The sequence below is a fragment of the Aedes aegypti genome, chromosome 1 (genome assembly GCF_002204515.2).
Source record: "Aedes aegypti strain LVP_AGWG chromosome 1, AaegL5.0 Primary Assembly, whole genome shotgun sequence".
Lineage (NCBI taxonomy): Eukaryota > Metazoa > Arthropoda > Insecta > Diptera > Culicidae > Aedes > Aedes aegypti.
Genome location: NC_035107.1, coordinates 90,488,814 through 90,506,148, shown reverse-complemented (window position 1 = coordinate 90,506,148; position 17,335 = coordinate 90,488,814). Strand labels below are relative to the sequence as shown.

The 17,335-nt window shown below is 41.4% G+C and overlaps 1 protein-coding gene across 2 annotated transcripts; it reads right to left on the bottom strand.

Annotated features, from left to right (window-relative positions):
• Positions 1-3,376: 3,376 nt before the first annotated feature.
• LOC5574976 (thioredoxin domain-containing protein 5 homolog) lies at positions 3,377-16,426 on the bottom strand. 2 transcript variants are annotated; one of them, XM_001655396.2, is made up of 3 exons: positions 16,231-16,426; positions 15,938-16,111; positions 3,377-4,660 (listed from the first exon to the last, which is right to left on the bottom strand). In XM_001655396.2, exons 2-3 carry the CDS (start codon positions 16,102-16,104, stop codon positions 3,634-3,636), a joined length of 1,194 nt encoding a protein of 397 aa, XP_001655446.2. In that variant the 5' UTR covers positions 16,105-16,111; positions 16,231-16,426; the 3' UTR covers positions 3,377-3,633. The 2 variants fall into 2 exon arrangements, with proteins under 2 accessions (XP_001655446.2, XP_021697824.1); XM_021842132.1 differs by lacking the exon at positions 16,231-16,426 and having other exon boundaries at positions 15,938-16,140.
• Between the last annotated feature and the right edge of the window lie 909 nt (positions 16,427-17,335).

The following is a 17,335-nucleotide window of genomic DNA, read 5'->3' as shown; positions in this document are numbered from 1 at the left end:
TAAGTATGCGTTCCGAAATCCTTGTACCTATAATTTATGGATACCATAGAAGACTTTAATGCACAACATCGCTCATGGAATACATATTCGCAAAGCGATTCCAATGGCAGAATTTTATTTGATGTATGTTTTTCAGGATATTTGTCAATTCAATGCCCTATAGTATACTTGTATTTCCTCTTCAAGAAACCCATCTACGATCTTAACCGACTCTAGTCACCTTTGTAGTCAATTGGTTACTCACGCCGATTTTGATTCTGAACATCTCCCTGTTACATTTCAAATATCCCATTATACCTATTGCTCAATCCTATCAGCTCCACTTTCAATTATTTTCGAGCCGACTGAAATATATATATGAAACAAATATTGACTCCAATCTTGATGTTAACATTTCTTTACAAACAAAACTTGATATTGACAATGCTCTTGAAACTTTAACAAATTCCATTGTTGAAGCCAGGAGCATTGCAATTCCAAAATGTAAAGTAAAATTTGAATCCGTGATTATAGACAATGATCTTAAACTCTTGATCCGCCTCAAAAACGGAGGAGAAGACAATTTCAACGCACTCGCGATCCTGCTATGAAAATTATATGGCAGGATTTGCAGAAAGAAATCAAGAAACGTTTTTCACAATTAAGAAACAATGAAATGAAATTTCTCAATTGGATTCTGGCTCTAAGCCCTTTAGGAAATTATCTAAAATTTTGAAAAAAAAAAAACATGAGAAGCCAATACCGGCATTGAAAGAGGAAAACAAATTATGACTAACTAATTGCGAAAAAGCTCAAAAACTTGCTATGCAGTTTGAAAGCGCGCAAAATTTTAATTTAGGATTTACTAGTCCAATTGAAAATCAAGTTACTCAGGATTTCGAAAATATTCTCAATCAAGAGAACGTTCTCGAAAATGCCTGTGAGGCTGATTTGGAAGAACTGAGAACTATTATTGAAAAAACCGAAATTATGAAAGCTCCTGGTGATGATAGAATTTTCTACATCCTCATCAAGAAACTTCCAGAAAGTAGCTTATCATTTTTAGTTGATATATTCAACAAATGTTTTCAATTAGCATATTTTCCTGACAAATGGAAAAATGCTAAGGTTGTTCCAATTTTAAAACCAGACAAAAATCCTACAGAAGCTTCTTTTTTCGTCAATCAGTTTGCTTTCCTCCATCAGTAAACTTTTTGAAAGGGTTATTTTGAACAGAATGATGGACATTCGACCACTCATCAACTTTTACGCGTAATAAATTTGATTTTTCCAACAAATCTGAAGGCAATTCTACTGGTCTTGCTCTTCTAGACATAGAAAAATTATTCGACAGTGTTTGGCATGAAGGTTTGATCGTAAAATAAAAAAAAACTTTATTTTTCCAACATACATTGTTAGAATAATCCAAAGTTATCTGTCAAATCGTACACTTCAGGTTAATTATCAGAACTCCAGGTCTAAAAGACTTCCTGTAAGAGCTGGTGTTCCTCAATGCAGCATTTTGGAACCAATATTATACAATATTTTCGCATCTGACTTACCTGAGGGATGTCAAAAATCTTTGTTTGCGATTAACACAGGCCTCTCCGCCAAATGACGAAGCCTGCAAAAAAGTTTGGATATTTTTTCTTCATACTTGCAGAAATGGAAGATTGCTCCTAATGCTTCCAAAACTCAACTTATAATATTTCCGCTTAAACCAAAAGCTCTTTATTTGAAACCTTCAAGTAGACATGTCACGATGAGAGGCGTGCCAATTAATCGGTAACTTGAAGTTAAGTATCTAAGGCAAGATATAAATTCAACTTTAAAAAATATATTGAGGACATTCATGCTATTTGTAACAAATATATAAAATGTCTGTATCCACTTATTAACAGAAAATCAAAACTTTGTGTTAAGAACAAGCTTCTGACCTTCGAACAAATTTTCAGGCCGGCCATGTTGTATTATGTACCAATATGGACTAGCTGTTGTAATACCAGGAAGAAAGCTCTGCAGAGGATTCAAAACAAAATTTTGAAAATGATTCTGAAGCTTCTTCCCTCGTATAGTACTTGGGTAACATCAAACTGTAACTGTGAAATCACCCATAACGCGGACAACCGCGTTTCGGAAGAGAACACACGTCTTCGTTTGTAATCCACTCCACTATGAGTGAGGAGTTTGTTAGCCTTCCCTAGGAGGAACACTCCCTTCACTTCTCCGTATGTTCTTTCAAGAAAGCCGATGGCTCTCGTGCATGTGGTGACAGTATAAGTTACTATTTTAAATTCATAATTTCAGTCGGAAGAAAACTCGTAAAACTAGGTAAAACTCAAACACATGAACTCCGAAAACAAACTCAATAAACTTTTAAAACACCAGGTATTAAATAGAAGTATTTCATTATGAAATGTTTCATAATCGTCGTCTTTCATGATTTCTAAAAACAATTTCATGTCATCTGCATATATAAGAATCCGTAGTTTTTGAAGAATAAAAGATACGTCGTTAACATATAAAATAAAAAAGGAGAGGTCCTAAGTGGGAGCCTTATTTCTTAGCAAATCCGTAAAAGAATTATTAAACGAACTCCTGGATTAATCTTCGGAGTAATGTCTGAAAAAAAACTTTGGGCAAATATCGCAAAAAAAGGAAATTTTTGGAGAATGCCATTAAAGTACATTAGTTACTTATACGAGTAGTAATGTCACGCAGAAAACACAAACAAAATTTGAAATATTTTTACAAAAATATTTGTTCTGATTTTTTTTTTATTTAATAGTTTTTAAAAAACTACCAAATACGCTAAGGTTTAGAAAAATAAATCATTAATTTAATATGCTAAGCTCAACATAATAGTCAAATACACAGTATTGTTGAACTCCTACTGGACGCTCATGTACACTTCGTTGTTCTACGATGCCTCGCTCTCCGCTGTTGCTGTTGTTGCGTGTCCGAATCTGTGCAGATATTTCCGGAAGCATCCATGGCCTGACAGAAACTGGGTCAGGAAGAAGTTAACTTCTCCATGTTTCCTCGTCGTCCACACCGACACGTTGGGAATTAGTCTGTGCGTCCACCAAGGCGAGTCCAATTCTCTCTGGCCGTTTTGTTTACAAACATCTGAGACAGGTAGTCGAGAGATTGACTCCTGATTGGCACCCCTATAGCCTTGAGTCGGAAAGTTCATGCCAGCTTCTCTCGGTTACGTTTGGTTCCAAACGCTGCAGCCGAAGCCGGGATTCCGTACATCAAGACGTCTTTCGACTAGTGAGTGTCCAATTCGACACCCTTTTAGTGTACGAACTGATTCTCATGTTGTCCCTGTATTTCGAAACCTAAAGATCATTTTATGGGCTTTCTCAACTTGATAAATCCAAATATTTTCCAGTTATTGTGTGTTACAGTTTGGCTTGTCTTTAATGTAAGTGTTCTGAAGTCTATGTCTTTAATGAGTCGTCTGTCACGATTCCTATCCCAAAGAACATTTTCCCTTTATATCTAGTTCATAAACGTCTACGAATACGTTTTACACAGAATTGTTCGTCTCTCCCTAGTGCGAGATATGATTGAATTACACAATTTGTTGTTTTGTTCAGCACACTGACAAAAATACATCACAACATGCATTCGAGATGCCCGATGCCTTTACAGTTCGTCGTGCTCGGTCAGATGCCGGGTCACGAAGTCGTGCAAATCCTCCAACGAACGGTTGCCGTTGTATTCGCTAAGCTTCTCGCCGTTTCGATAGATGTACACCGTTGGGAACCCGTTAACGTCCTGTTCGCCGCAAAGGTCCTTGTTCACTTCCAACGTGCAGTCCACCTTGGCGATCTTGACCTTATCCGAGCCGACAAATTTCTCCGCCAGCTGTTCCCAGGTCGGGGCCAATCGCATGCAGTGTCCACACCACGGGGCGTAGAACTTCACGAACGTGACTCCCTTCTCGATGGCGTGCTGGAAGTCCGGCTGGGAGAGTTGGACAACGGCCGAAGTGTTGTCCTTCTCTGCTCCTTCGACCTTTTCGGTAGCTTCGTCCAGCTTGAGTCCTCCGGCCATCTTGGCCACATAGGCCTTCAAATCCTCGTGAGACCGGGAACCGGAATACTTTTCGATCTTCTTGCCATCCTCGATCCACAGCAAAGTTGGGTAGCCCTTGACTTCGAAATCGGTACAGATTGGCCGATATTGGGTGCAATCGATCTTAGAAATGCTGATCGAAGTGTCGTACTCGAGGCTCTTGGCCAGTTCTTCCCAGGTTGGGGCCAACTTTGTGCAGTGTCCGCACCACGGGGCGAAGAACTTGACAAAGTGCTTTCCGCTGGAGATGTGCTTGGCGAAGGTGTCATCGGTCAGCTCGACCAGCGGCGAGACGGGTTTCGGTGGTTCGGCGACCGTTTCCTCGGATTCGTCCTCCTCGATACCGAGCTGTTCGCGAATGAAGGCATTGAAAGCGTCCAGATCGCGAGCGCCACGATACTTGACCGACTGATCGGCAGACACTCCCAGCTTGAAGAACTTGAGCGTCGGATATCCGGTGACGTCCTGCTCACTGCACAGATCCCCATCGGTGGTGCAGTCGACGCGGCCAATCTTCACTTTGAGGGTGCTGTCGTCGTTCTTGGATTCGGCTAGCTTGGCCCAGGTTGGGGCGAGCTTTTTGCAGTGACCGCACCTGGAAATAGAGAGGGGACAAAAAGAGTTCTAGTAATTGGAAAACTCTGAGATTGTATCAGCGCGATTTAAAAGATATTGCCCCCAAAATTTCAAAAACCTGCCTCTTTTCCCTTACTTCCAAAAATTTTAAGAAAATCTGAGAACTTAAAAGTACGGATAGAGATTTTCAAACTATTGTTCTAATGAATCAGATAAAAGGTATTTGGGCCAAATTTTGATGCGCAATCTATGCGTTGCAAGATTATTTCGTCATGACATGACGAAGAAGGGTGATAAGGTATGTTATCGCTTGCAGAAAGTCTATTGAATGCCAATTACCCTTATCGTGTAGACTTGCAAAAGTTCACTCTATACAACAAACTTGGAATGCTTTGCCACTTCATGTTTCAACATTACATTTCTCTACTTGGACTTTTTTCATATCAAATTCAAATATTATGTTTATAAGCATGTTTATATCTCACAAATAATTGTTTATCATAGTCTAATCTCTTATTAAAGTGAATCCTGTGATCCAACGATTCTCCCCTTTAACAAACATCCCAGTAACCTTTGTGGAGATGCAGAGGTCAACACGGTTTCCAAATAGCAAATGTTGCACACTAACATTCCTTCCCAAATCCCACCTGACTGCAAGGACGTGACCCTGTATAAATAGAGCCACTGAATTAAGCCCACTGAAGAAGATTACGGCCAATCCTAGCCTTCTAGTTGATTCTTTGTGTATCTTCACTGACTTCGGACAATCACGAAATAGCAACCATTGTGTAGTCAGTCTAAGCTAAGCTAAGCTAAATAGGAAATAAAGAAATTTTCGTTACACGCAGAAGTTCATGCGATGTTTATTTGGTGGTCGGCTTGCCCCATATAGAGTGCACACTTGTCCCATAGTGCCGAAAAATAGGCACAGTGCCTCCTAGAGTTTCTCGTACTAACGGCTGGGAAGTCCTGTCCTAAAGAGATTCCTTCAAACATCTATAGAGCATTATACATGAATTTTTCCAAACTGTCTCTCAGTATTATCCCAAAAATTCCCCCACTAAATTTTTCAAAAAATCATACAACAAACTATACATTGATCTTTTCACGAAATGCTCCAGTGATTCTTCCAAGATTTTTTTTTCCGGTATTCGTACAGACCTACTATAGCAAATAGTGTAAATATTTTGTTATTTCGGAGCTTTTCCTGAAACTACTAAAAATACTTGGTCCAGTCTTTTTTACACCGATCAATTGCTAATGAAGTGGTGTGCATGGTTACAAGCAGAGACAAAGTAGGTCCATACATTGAGTATGATAGAGTTTGGACGCAATTATAGCTCAAATATAGAAGAATAGTACCGCTTTGAATGATTGTCATTCAAATGTATTTGATTGACTCGTACACAATCGGATTCATTTCATGTTAACCACGCACGCTGTCCACCGAAGAAGAAATAAATTGCTAGTAATGTTCAGCCGAAAGATAAGGAATTTTGACGAACGGAAGAACGACAATAACAGCGTCCACTCCACAAATAAAACAGAACGGCCGATGATAAGTAGGGCAATGAGAGAATCATTTCCTCGCTCTTCCTGTCTGTCCCTAACGGGTAATTACTCTCGCGCGCGCCCACGTTGATATGAATCGTACAATTGCGTTGATAATAGCCGCTGGACCAGTAGATTAGAAAAACGCCATTTGTTAGCGCTTTGTATGTAATTGTCGCTCTTCACGAAAGATTTATCTCGGGCAAACGGTGAGGTCGAGACGACACCTGTGCATTTTTGTGAGCAAATTGCCTAGAGCAGGGCTGGTAGCGGCCAGATAGCAAAATAATAGAGATTTAATAATCAAAACGAATTGTGTCTAAAAAGTGCCTCCAAAACTACACGTATCAGTTGAACGTTACTTACCGTGGAGTGCCCTTTAGCGCATTGTCTGTTTAATTCCGCGTATTTAGTTCAAAATTTAAAGAACTTCACGATAATTTTAATATTAGTTCATACCGCTATCTGTATATAATTGAAATACATCAGAAATGAACAATACATTTTTACTAAAAACAGTTGTGCAGCGATTTTTTCATGAATTCTTCAGTGATTCCATAAAGTTTTTTTGTCTAGAATTTTTTCAGGAAGAACTTCAAAAACAAAACTTCTCAAGGAAATGCCTAGAATTTCCCAGCATTTTGAAACCAAAGCCACAAGAAATCGATAGATATGATGGTATAGGTAAATGCTAACAATTTTGAAAGAATATTGGAAGTAATGGAACAGTAATAGTACAATTCCAAAAATCTCTACAATAGTGTTTAGAAATATTTCCAGAGGGGTGATTTTCATGAATAATTTATCAGGAAATCTATCGAGAAATTCTTATGACTATTAAGGGCCTCATTTTTTATCATGGCAACGAACTCTTGTAATCATTCATTGCTGTCTGAGCGAGCAGTACAGCTCCCTCATCATCAATTTTCATTGATCGTTGTGCAGAAAAGTAATACATTTCAAATGAAACTCTGTGGGAAATTTCTTGGCCTATTCGGACAACAAATGTTCTTTTGTGGGAATTCTCAAAGTAATCCTTGAATGAATTTCAGAAGGAAATTGCACGAAGCACGTTAGACAGGACTGAATCATCTAAGCTACAAAACGAAGTTTGATTCAGCAGTGTAGCTGGCCAACCTGAAAACAAAATCTATCACAACCCTTTCTGGAGGAACCATGAAGGAAATCTGAAGGAATTTCCCGAGTAGCTCTAAAGGTATTTCCGGTAGAGCTCCGGAAAAATAACCGGGAAAATTGATAAGCAATTTATGGAGGAACTACTGAAGGAATTTTTGGAGGAACTCCCGGAGTAATTCCTGGAGCAACTCCCAGTGGAATTCTTGGAAGAACTTACAAAAAAATTCCTGGAGGAACTCTTAAAGAAATTCTTGTAGTAAAATACGAAGGGATCTTTCAAGGAAATGCGATGTAATTGCTGCAGAAAATCAGGATGAATTTCTGGAGGAACAGTGAAAGAATCTCCGATGGCACACCAGAGGAATCCCTGGAGGAATTCTTGAAGAAATCACTTGAAGAACTTCCGTAATAACCCCTAGCGGAATTTCTGGAGTAGTTCCCGAAGTAATGCCTCGTAGAACTACTGGAACTTATCGTTGAATTCCCGAAGTGGACTTGAAGCAATTCATGAAGGAGCTCCTGAAGTTATTTTTGTAGGAATTCCCAGGGGTGCCTACAGAGACTTTTAGGGGAGATTTCTGAATTAACTCTGATGGAATTTCCGGTTGAACTCCGGTGAATTTCTGGAGGATCTGCGGAGTAGTTTGCAATGGAATTCCAGGAACTCCTGATGATTTTCTGTTGAAGCTTCAAGCGAACTCCTGGGAAAAATCCCGGAAATGCTGTAGAAAAACCCTACGGAAATTCGGAAGAATTCTCGGTGGGGCACCTGAGAAATTCCCGGACGAACTCTGAATGAATTCTTCGAAGATGAATTGCTGAAGGAACTCCGGATGAATGTCCAGACTTTAGAGCATTGTGAAACAATCCGTGGAAGAATTCCGAAGTGTATGTTGACACATATCGCGGAATTCAAATTTTAATGGATCTTTTTCACTTTTTCTTCACAATTTCACGTAGCAACTTCTTTACGAATTCAATGAGAAATTTCTAACCAACAAAATTGCAGGGTTTGTACATGATCATATCTACAGTGATTAAACAATAAATTTTTATTCAACAGCATATGTTCAGGATATGTCAGAAACTTTTAAAGGATCATCTACTGGAGATTCTTTTCTTTGCAGAAATTTCTGGAGGAAGTCTCCATAAAACTGCAAAAAGTACAAGAAAGATTTTTTGAGTATTTCTTTGTGAAATCCTTTGAGCATATCTGGAGATGTGATATTCCGTCGATGGGAGTGTGAATGAATCAGAACGTAGTCTGGAATATCTCAGCAAATATTGGAAAAACCGATGTACAATTTTAATGATAAATTCTTCTCAGATTTCAAATGTTATCAACAATAGGGTAGATTGCCAATTATTGCACACCACCCAATTATTGCACACTTGCCAATATCCGGGGAATATTACACTGATGGCAATGAATTGAAACCCTAATATTTATGCTAAACATGCTAATGAATACTGCATTACAGCTACCAGCAGTTTGTTTCTCATTAAAAAGTTCAATATCATGCACTTAAAACGAAATTAAACTATCGCGTGCAGTGCTATTCAATTGGCACCCAAATTGTTACGTAATGAATCAAATATTTCCCGCAATGAAATAGCTTCGACCGAAGTAAAATCTGTATGGATATCATTTTTGTTTCAACGAGAAAAAAGATTTATATTATGGTTTCATAATGCAAAGAGAACTTACTAGAAAAACATAAGTAGATGAAAAAAACGAATTTAGTACTATACCATTTAATTCCACTAGAGTTTGTATCCTTTGACAGATACGCATATTTCGACCTCAACTGTAAGGCCGTCTTCAGTGTCGTGTACTAGACTCGAACATAGTTTTTCTTTGTAAAAATCTAAGCGTTCAATAATTGGCGCACCGCAAGCAGCTGTAGCCTAATTTATTGGCTATGGAGTAAACGCCGCGAGAAATGCAGTTTTGCACTCCTTCTGGCTTTTTTCTTTTATAAAATCATTATTTCATCGAATTATCGTGCAAACTCATCGTAATTCGTTAAATGTATTGTTAAGAATGTCGTATCGCGCCGTCTTCAATTGCACTAGCGAGTCAACTTCACGCAAAAAGCAAAATTAAATATGTGTGCAATATTTGGGCTCAAAGTGTGCAATAATGAAAAAGGTCCAAGCTATCCAATGGTATTTTAGATGAAAGTCCAATAGAAAAATAACATAATTTGTTTTTGAGTTAATACTTATGATTGTTATCCTGGCTTCAAATATAGTCTCGGGACTGACCAACTCCGAGTCTTTAACCATCTGCTAGGTAAAATAGATTCAATTTCAGAAACTGTTGCCAGTAACAAGGGCTTCGTACCGCAAATCCTTGAATTACTAAAACATATTACTCTAGCTCGACAAACAAGATGAAACTAGTGTTCAAATTGGTAGATCTTACCCCGTAACGCACCACGAAAAGGTGATCTACCAGCGCTACGGGCAATTTCTGGAGTTACCGATGATACTAATTCTTGATGAAGCCTGTCTGTGTTATTAGTTTGAATAATACTTAATCTATGACAGATTTGATGTGAGACCCCTAACATGATTGTGTATAGATTTCTGCAGATTTACAGTGAATTCTTCCAATTGTTCTCAACAGATTGGGAAAATGTTTAATGCATAAACAAATAGCGAGGTCCTTTAGGTATTTTTTGACGAGATTCTTGGCCAAATCTTTGATATATTGTTTGGAAAATGCTTTTTCGGATGTATGTCGAAGGTTGTTTATAGTTGTTTTTTTTGGCGAGATATCGTTTCTGTTAAAAGGATTTCTTCTTGGATCCAACACTTGGACCATCTCATAAATAAATCTCTAACCCATAATTCCGAAGCCATTCTTGGAGGGTGAAGGGTTGGCTATTCAACTTTACCGTTTATTTCTGAAAATATATTGTAAATTTTAAAACAAGAGAAGAGAAAAATATGTTCATATAATCCCAAGATCTTTTTTGATTATTTTAAATGTTTATAGTTTGTATATTTTTGCCAAAAACTCTTTCGAAATTCAAACAGTGTTCTATGAATTTAATCAAAACAAATGTATAGATATGTTTGATTAAGTGATTCAAATGAATAAAAAAACAAAAATATCAAGTCGCAGGATTACTTTGTCAGTCGTTTTTAATTGTTTGAACATCCGGGAAAAATCCGGGAATTGGAAAACTGATTTTGAATGGACACCCTGAATAATAGGATGCGGATGTTTTCGAAGTGTGCAACAATTGGGTTTTGGCAAGGGTTTATGAATGTGGAAAAAAGTCAATCAAATCAATCGAAACATTAAAATCGATGGGAAATACTTACTTACTTACTTATTTGGCTTTACATCAATTATCTTGATAAAGCCTCGCCAACAATATTTCGCCAATTCCCTCGGTTCATGGCCGCTTCTCTCCATCCTCGACTGTGACCCACGCTCTCCAGGTCCTGGTGTACCTGGTCAATCCACCTAGCTCGCTGCGCCCCACGCCTTCTTGTTCCGACCGGATTCGTGGCGAACACCATCTTTACAGGGTTGTTGTCCGGCATTCTTGCAACATGCCCTGCTCAGCGTATCCTTCCAGCTTTAGCTACCTTCACGATACTGGGTTCGCCGTAGAGTTGAGCGAGCTCGTGGTTCATCCTTCGCCGCCACACGCCGTTGTCCTGCACGCCGCCGAAGATCGTCCTTAGCACTCGACGTTCGAAAACCCCAAGAGCTTGCAAGTCCTCCTCGAGCATAGTCCACGCCTCATGCCCATAGAGGACTACCGGTCTTATGAGCGTTTTGTACATCGTGCATTTGGTGCGGGGGTGAACCTTTCTTGACCGCAGTTTCTTCTGGAGCCCATAGTAGGCACGACTTCCGCTGATGATGCGCCTCCGTATTTCCCGACTAACATTGTTGTCAGCCGTCAACAAGGATCCGAGGTAGACGAACTCTTCCACCACCTCGAAGGTATCCCCGTCTATCGTAACACTGCTTCCTAGGCAGGTCCTGTCGCGCTCAGTTCCGCCAACCAGCATGTACTTTGTTTTCGACGCATTCACCATTAGCCCGACTCTTGTTGCTTCGCGTTTCAGGCGGGTGAACAAATCTGCCACCGTTTCAAATTTTCTCCCAATAATATCCATGTCGTCCGCGAAGCAAACAAATTGTCCGGATCTCGTGAAAATCGTGCCTCGACTGTTAAGTCCGGCTCTCCGCATGACACCTTCAAGCGCAATATTGAACAACAGGCACGAAAGTCCGTCGCCCTGTCGTAGTCCCCGCCGAGACTCGAACGAACTGGAGTGTTCGCCCGAGATCTTCACGCAGTTTTGCACACCGTCCATCGTTGCTCTGATCAATTTTGTGAGCTTCCCGGGAAAGCTGTTCTCGTCCATGATTTTCCATAGCTCTATGCGGTCGATACTATCGTATGCCGCCTTGAAATCGATGAACAAATGGTGTGTAGGGACTTGGTACTCACGGCATTTCTGGAGGATTTGCCGCACGGAAAAGATCTGGTCCGTTGTCGAGCGGCCGTCGATGAAACCTGCTTGATAACTTCCCACGAACTCGTTTGCTATAGGTGATAGACGACGGAAGAGAATCTGGGATAGCACTTTATAGGCGGCGTTTAGGATGGTGATTGCACGATAATTTTCACACTCCAGTTTGTCGCCCTTTTTGTAGATAGGGCATATAACGCCTTGCTTCCACTCCTCCGGTAGCTGTTCCGTTTCCCAGATTCTGACTATCAGCCCGTGCAGACAAGCGGCCAACCTGTCCGGGCCCATCTTGATGAGTTCGGCTCCGATACCATCCTTGCCAGCGGCTTTGTTGTTCTTGAGCTGTTGAATGGCATCCTTAACTTCCCCCATCGTGGGAGCTGGTTGATTTCCGCTGTCCGCTGTGCTGACGTAGCCATCGCCTTCGCTGTCCTGACCTTCTGTGCCTGTGTTCTCTGCGCCATTCAGGTGTTCATCGTAGTGCTGCTTTCACCTTTCGATCACCTCGCGTCTGTCCGTCAAGATGCTCCCATCCTTATCCCGGCACATCTCAGCTCGCGGCACGAAGCCTTTGCGGGATGTGTTGAGCTTCTGATATAACTTCCGCGTTTCTTGAGAACGGTACAGCAACTCCATCTCTTGGCATTCCACCTCTTCCAGGCGGCGCTTTTTGTCCCGGAATAGGCGGGTTTGCTGTTTCCGCTTCAGTCTGTATCGTTCCACGTTTTGCCGCGTACCATGCTGCAGCATTGCAGCCCGCGCTGCATTCTTCTCCTCTAAAACCTCTTGGCACTCCTCGTCAAACCAATCGTTTCTTGAGCTCCGTTCCACATATCCGACAACGCTTTCGGCAGCGTCGTTAATGGCTGCTTTGACTGTCCTCCAGCAGTCCTCAAGAGGGGCCCTATCGAGCTCGCCCTCATCCGACAACGCTGCCTCAAGATGCTGCGCGTACGCATTGGCGACATCCGGTTGTTTCAGCCGCTCGAGATTGTACCGGGGCGGGCGTCGGTACCGTACATTGTTGATGACGGATAGTTTTGGGCGCAGTTTCACCATCACCAGGTAGTGGTCGGAGTCAATGTTGGCGCCACGATAGGTTCTGACGTCGGTTATGTCGGAGAAGTGCCGTCCATCGATCAAAACGTGGTCGATTTGCGATTCTGTCTGCTGAGGTGATCTCCAGGTGTACCGATACGGGAGGCTGTGCTGGAAATAGGTGCTACGAATGGCCATGTTCTTGGAGGCGGCAAAATCTATCAGTCGTAGGCCGTTCTCGTTCGTCAGCCGGTGGGCGCTGAACTTTCCAATCGTCGGTCTGAACTCCTCCTCTTGGCCAACCTGAGCGTTCAAATCTCCTATGATGATCTTGACGTCGTGGCTTGGGCAGCGGTCGTACTCGCGTTCGAGCTGCGCGTAAAATGCGTCCTTGTCATCATCAGTGCTTCCGGAGTGTGGGCTATGCACGTTGATTATGCTAAAGTTAAAGAATCGGCCTTTGATTCTTAACTTGCACATTCGTTCATTGATCGGCCACCACCCGATCACGCGCCTCTGCATATCACCCATCACTATAAAAGCTGTTCCCAGCTCGCGTGTGTTGCCGCAGCTCTGGTAGATGGTATGATTACCTCTAAACGTTCGCACCAATGCTCCTGTCCAGCACACCTCCTGCAGCGCTACGATGTTGAAACCGCGGGTCTTCAGTACATCGGAGAGTATGCGAGTACTTCCAATGAAGTTGAGAGATTTGCAGTTCCACGTACCGAGTTTCCAATCGCTAGTCCATTTTCGTCGCTGTGGTCTTTGCCGATTGTTCCGGTCCGTATTCTCTCGTTGACGTTCCTGTGCTGATGTGTTTTTACGGCTGGCTCGCAGGGCCTGACACCAACCCCCTAGATTTCCGGAGGACCATTCCCCCTAAATGTTCGGAGGGCCATAGTGCGCAGTTTAGCTTAGAGTCCTTCTCTGGCACTCGGACGATGATCAGCCGCCCCTGACATGGGGAACAGACGCTGTTGTGAGCCGCTCCTAACGTGGAGTACAGACGCTCCAGGTTTGCAAAAGCAAACCCCCCCTTCCCTGTCAGCATACGACCAAAGTTCCCACCGGGGGTTGGTTACCCGATCTTCCCCAAGGTTACTCGTACCCCGGCCAGTACCACGAGGAGGTAGGGATAGGAGTTGCTGGGCAAGAGGCTAAGGACCGCACAAAGGGGTCTATTTTATTCCTGCAGGTACGCGAGGTACCCCAATGGTACGCCATACCCAGCCATTTACCGCGCCATCGATGGGAAATCTGATTGCCGAATATATTTTCTGGTTTTGAGCGAAATTCAGATTAAGTTTAAGGGATTCTGACATATTTGACAGCCAAATTACCGACACTGCTTCGTTAACCGTGCAATAATTGGCAATTTACCCTACAAGAATTTTGGGATAAGTAGCTTCTTGTAATAAATCGCCGAAAGAATCTTGAAAATTTTATTTTTTTTTGTGTGTGGGCAAAAAAACACGAGAAATTACCAAGGGGTTTATGGGCAGCCCCAAAGAATCTCTGAAATGTATTCGAATTATTTATTTCTTTCCTGTTAGAATCACCTGAAAAAAAGAAGAAATTGCTACAGTAGTCATCAACTGCAAAAATCTAGAAATTAATTGATTCCTCGAAACAACTAAAAATAGCTGGAGGAATCACTAGAATAATACTCGTAGAACTTTTGTTGAGTTATTTTAGAATATCTTTAATAATTCCTGATAAAACACATGGAATGATCTCTGAGAGATTGATGGAAATTTAAGGAAATTCCAAGACGTATTCTGGGAATTTTTGTCCAACTAGTTAAAGAAAATCCTAGAATAACGTCTAAGTAACACATAAGATAATATAAGATACAAATAAAACTGTATACAGTGAAACCTCCATGAGTCGATGTTCCATGACTCGATATCAACTCATGGAATCAACCATTCTTCTTCTTCTTGGCATTAACGTCCGCACTGGGACAGAGCCTGCTTCTCACCTTAGTGTTCTTTGTGAGCATTTCCACAGTTATTAACTGAGAACTTTCTTTGCCAAGTTACCATTTTTGCATTTGTATATCGTGTGGAATCAACCATACTAAAAGCAAAATTTCATGGTTACTATGATGGTCTCCTCAAACTGCTTTCCTAAGCATTTCTGATCCATGACTCGTTATTTCCTTGAGTCGATGGTCCCTTTAGATATCGACCCGCCCGCATAAACAAGAACTATATCAGTACATTTTCCCGGAAAGAATATATTCCGAGAAGTTAGCCAAGAATCATCATCTTTCTTCACACTTTTATTTTCAAATCACTCTATATGTGTCTTTAAAATAACAGAACAGAATAAAATTTCATTATCAACAGATCACGAAAATAGTGACTTAAGTGACAAATTTTCAGAAAAACGTGACTTTAGTGACTTTTTGTTGCAAAAAGTCACTTTTTTCGTGATTAGGTCGAAAAGAGTGACCGTCACTAAAAAAAGTGATTCGCTACCAGCCCTGCTGAGAAATTTCCTGGTAAGGTATTTAGAATCAGAATTCACTTAAAAAGGAGAGAAATAGTGACTTTGAAGTCCATTCTGGTAAACAAGAGTTTTAGACTTTCTTTTAAAATTAGAGATTTTCTAGAGACCTGCATTAAAATAGATACCGTCACTAAATAGATAGATAGATAACTTTATTTAAGAGATTTGCAGCCCGAAGCTGGCTCATCTCTACTCTCTAGATCGTCACTAAAAAATGTAACTCGCTACCAGCCCTGCATTTGAGAGCTTTGTATGCGATTGTCGCGCAGTTTATGAGATTTATCTCGGTAAGGTCCAGATGACCACCTGTGCATTTTTTTGTGTGCAAATTCTCCTGGTGGACAATTTTCAAGCACCATAACACGCACACGACACTCCCGAACCCGTCTGCGTAGGCCTAAAAATAGTCATTTCACTCCTCTTCATTCCTATCACCAATACTGTTCTTTTCTTCGGGTTCCTTTTACTGCCATCTCTCAATTGCCCCCACGAAATCACCGGTAATCTTTCCCCATGTCTGACCCATTCATGCTCCCCACTTACTTACCAAGGTGCGAAGAACATGACGAAGTAATTGCTGCCGTCGATCTCCGCCTGGAAGGTGTCCTTGGTGAGGGCAATACTGGCGGTGTCCTCATCGTGAGCCTGGACCAGCCCGGCGAACAAACATCCCACCGCTACCAGCGCGAAAAGGACCAGTTTGGAGGGTAGCATTCTGAAGCTGCCAAAAAGGATGATCGTGAAACGCCCCTTGAAAATTATTGCTCTCTTTATACGGTCCGGTCACCGAGTTGGATGACGTGTAGGATTTCTAATCTTCTGTTGACCCTAATGACTCACCTTTTCTACGGTTGATAAGATACGGGACCTTATTTATTTCTATTAGGTATCTATACACAATAACACAAACACTTTATTTTCACTTGAATTTCAAATGCTTCACACAAAAAATGCTCCCCGGAAAAAGAATGGCCGCAGAAACACCGTCCGGCGACCGCACAAGAAGGAAAATGAGTGAAAAGTGACAGAAAAATGGAAAAGCAAAATCCCAAAAAAAACCGGTGGGTCGAAAGAAGAAACGTCAAACATGTCGGAGTTTGTCGAACTTGAACAGGGTCGTAGTTATATCACGCAAGCGAATGAGATGTAAAGGAGGTTAACTGTTACAGAATTCGAGCAGTTTCTGGATTTGATTCAGATGAAATCCCAGGGCACGACCGCACAATAAACCCGTGGCGGGATTCTCAAGATATTTTTTTTTTTTCAAGGGGGAAATCTGTAAATAGACGCCTGAGAAGGTAACTCAGGGAGTGTGGGGATGCCGCACCAACGACGACCCGCTAAAATCATGCACTGTACATGAGTAATGCTTGCTGAATTGCTCAAGTGGTGTACAGAGTGCACCGACATTACCTTTGGCCTCAGACCCTTATCTCCCCGAAACCACCTAAGGGCCTGTTCATAAATTTCATAACGCTAATGGGGGTGGGTGGATGTCTTCAAAATGTTACAGCTCATACAAAATTTGTAAAATATTCATAAAAAATGCGTTACGAGGGGGTGGGTCGGTATCAAAAATGACCATTTTTAGCGTTATGAAATTTGTGAATGAACCCTAAGGGCAAAGACAAATTAAAGACCTCCATGTCTCTTGCAGTTGCCCAAAATTTTATGGCTCATAAGGTAATCTAGAATGCCGTGAAAAATGTACTGCGATCTGTCAAACTTGGGTACCTTTTGCACTACCGAGGGACCAAATGCAGTACTAGAAGTGGTACCCAATTTGAGCCCGAGTGTGACGGACCTGCTAACACTGAAGGGGGTGGGTGGGTGTTCTTCTAATGTCACAGCTCATACAAAATTTGTAGAATATTCATATAAAAAGGTGTCAAAAATGTCCATTTTTGGGATTATGAAATTTGTGAATAAACCCTTACGGTATTTC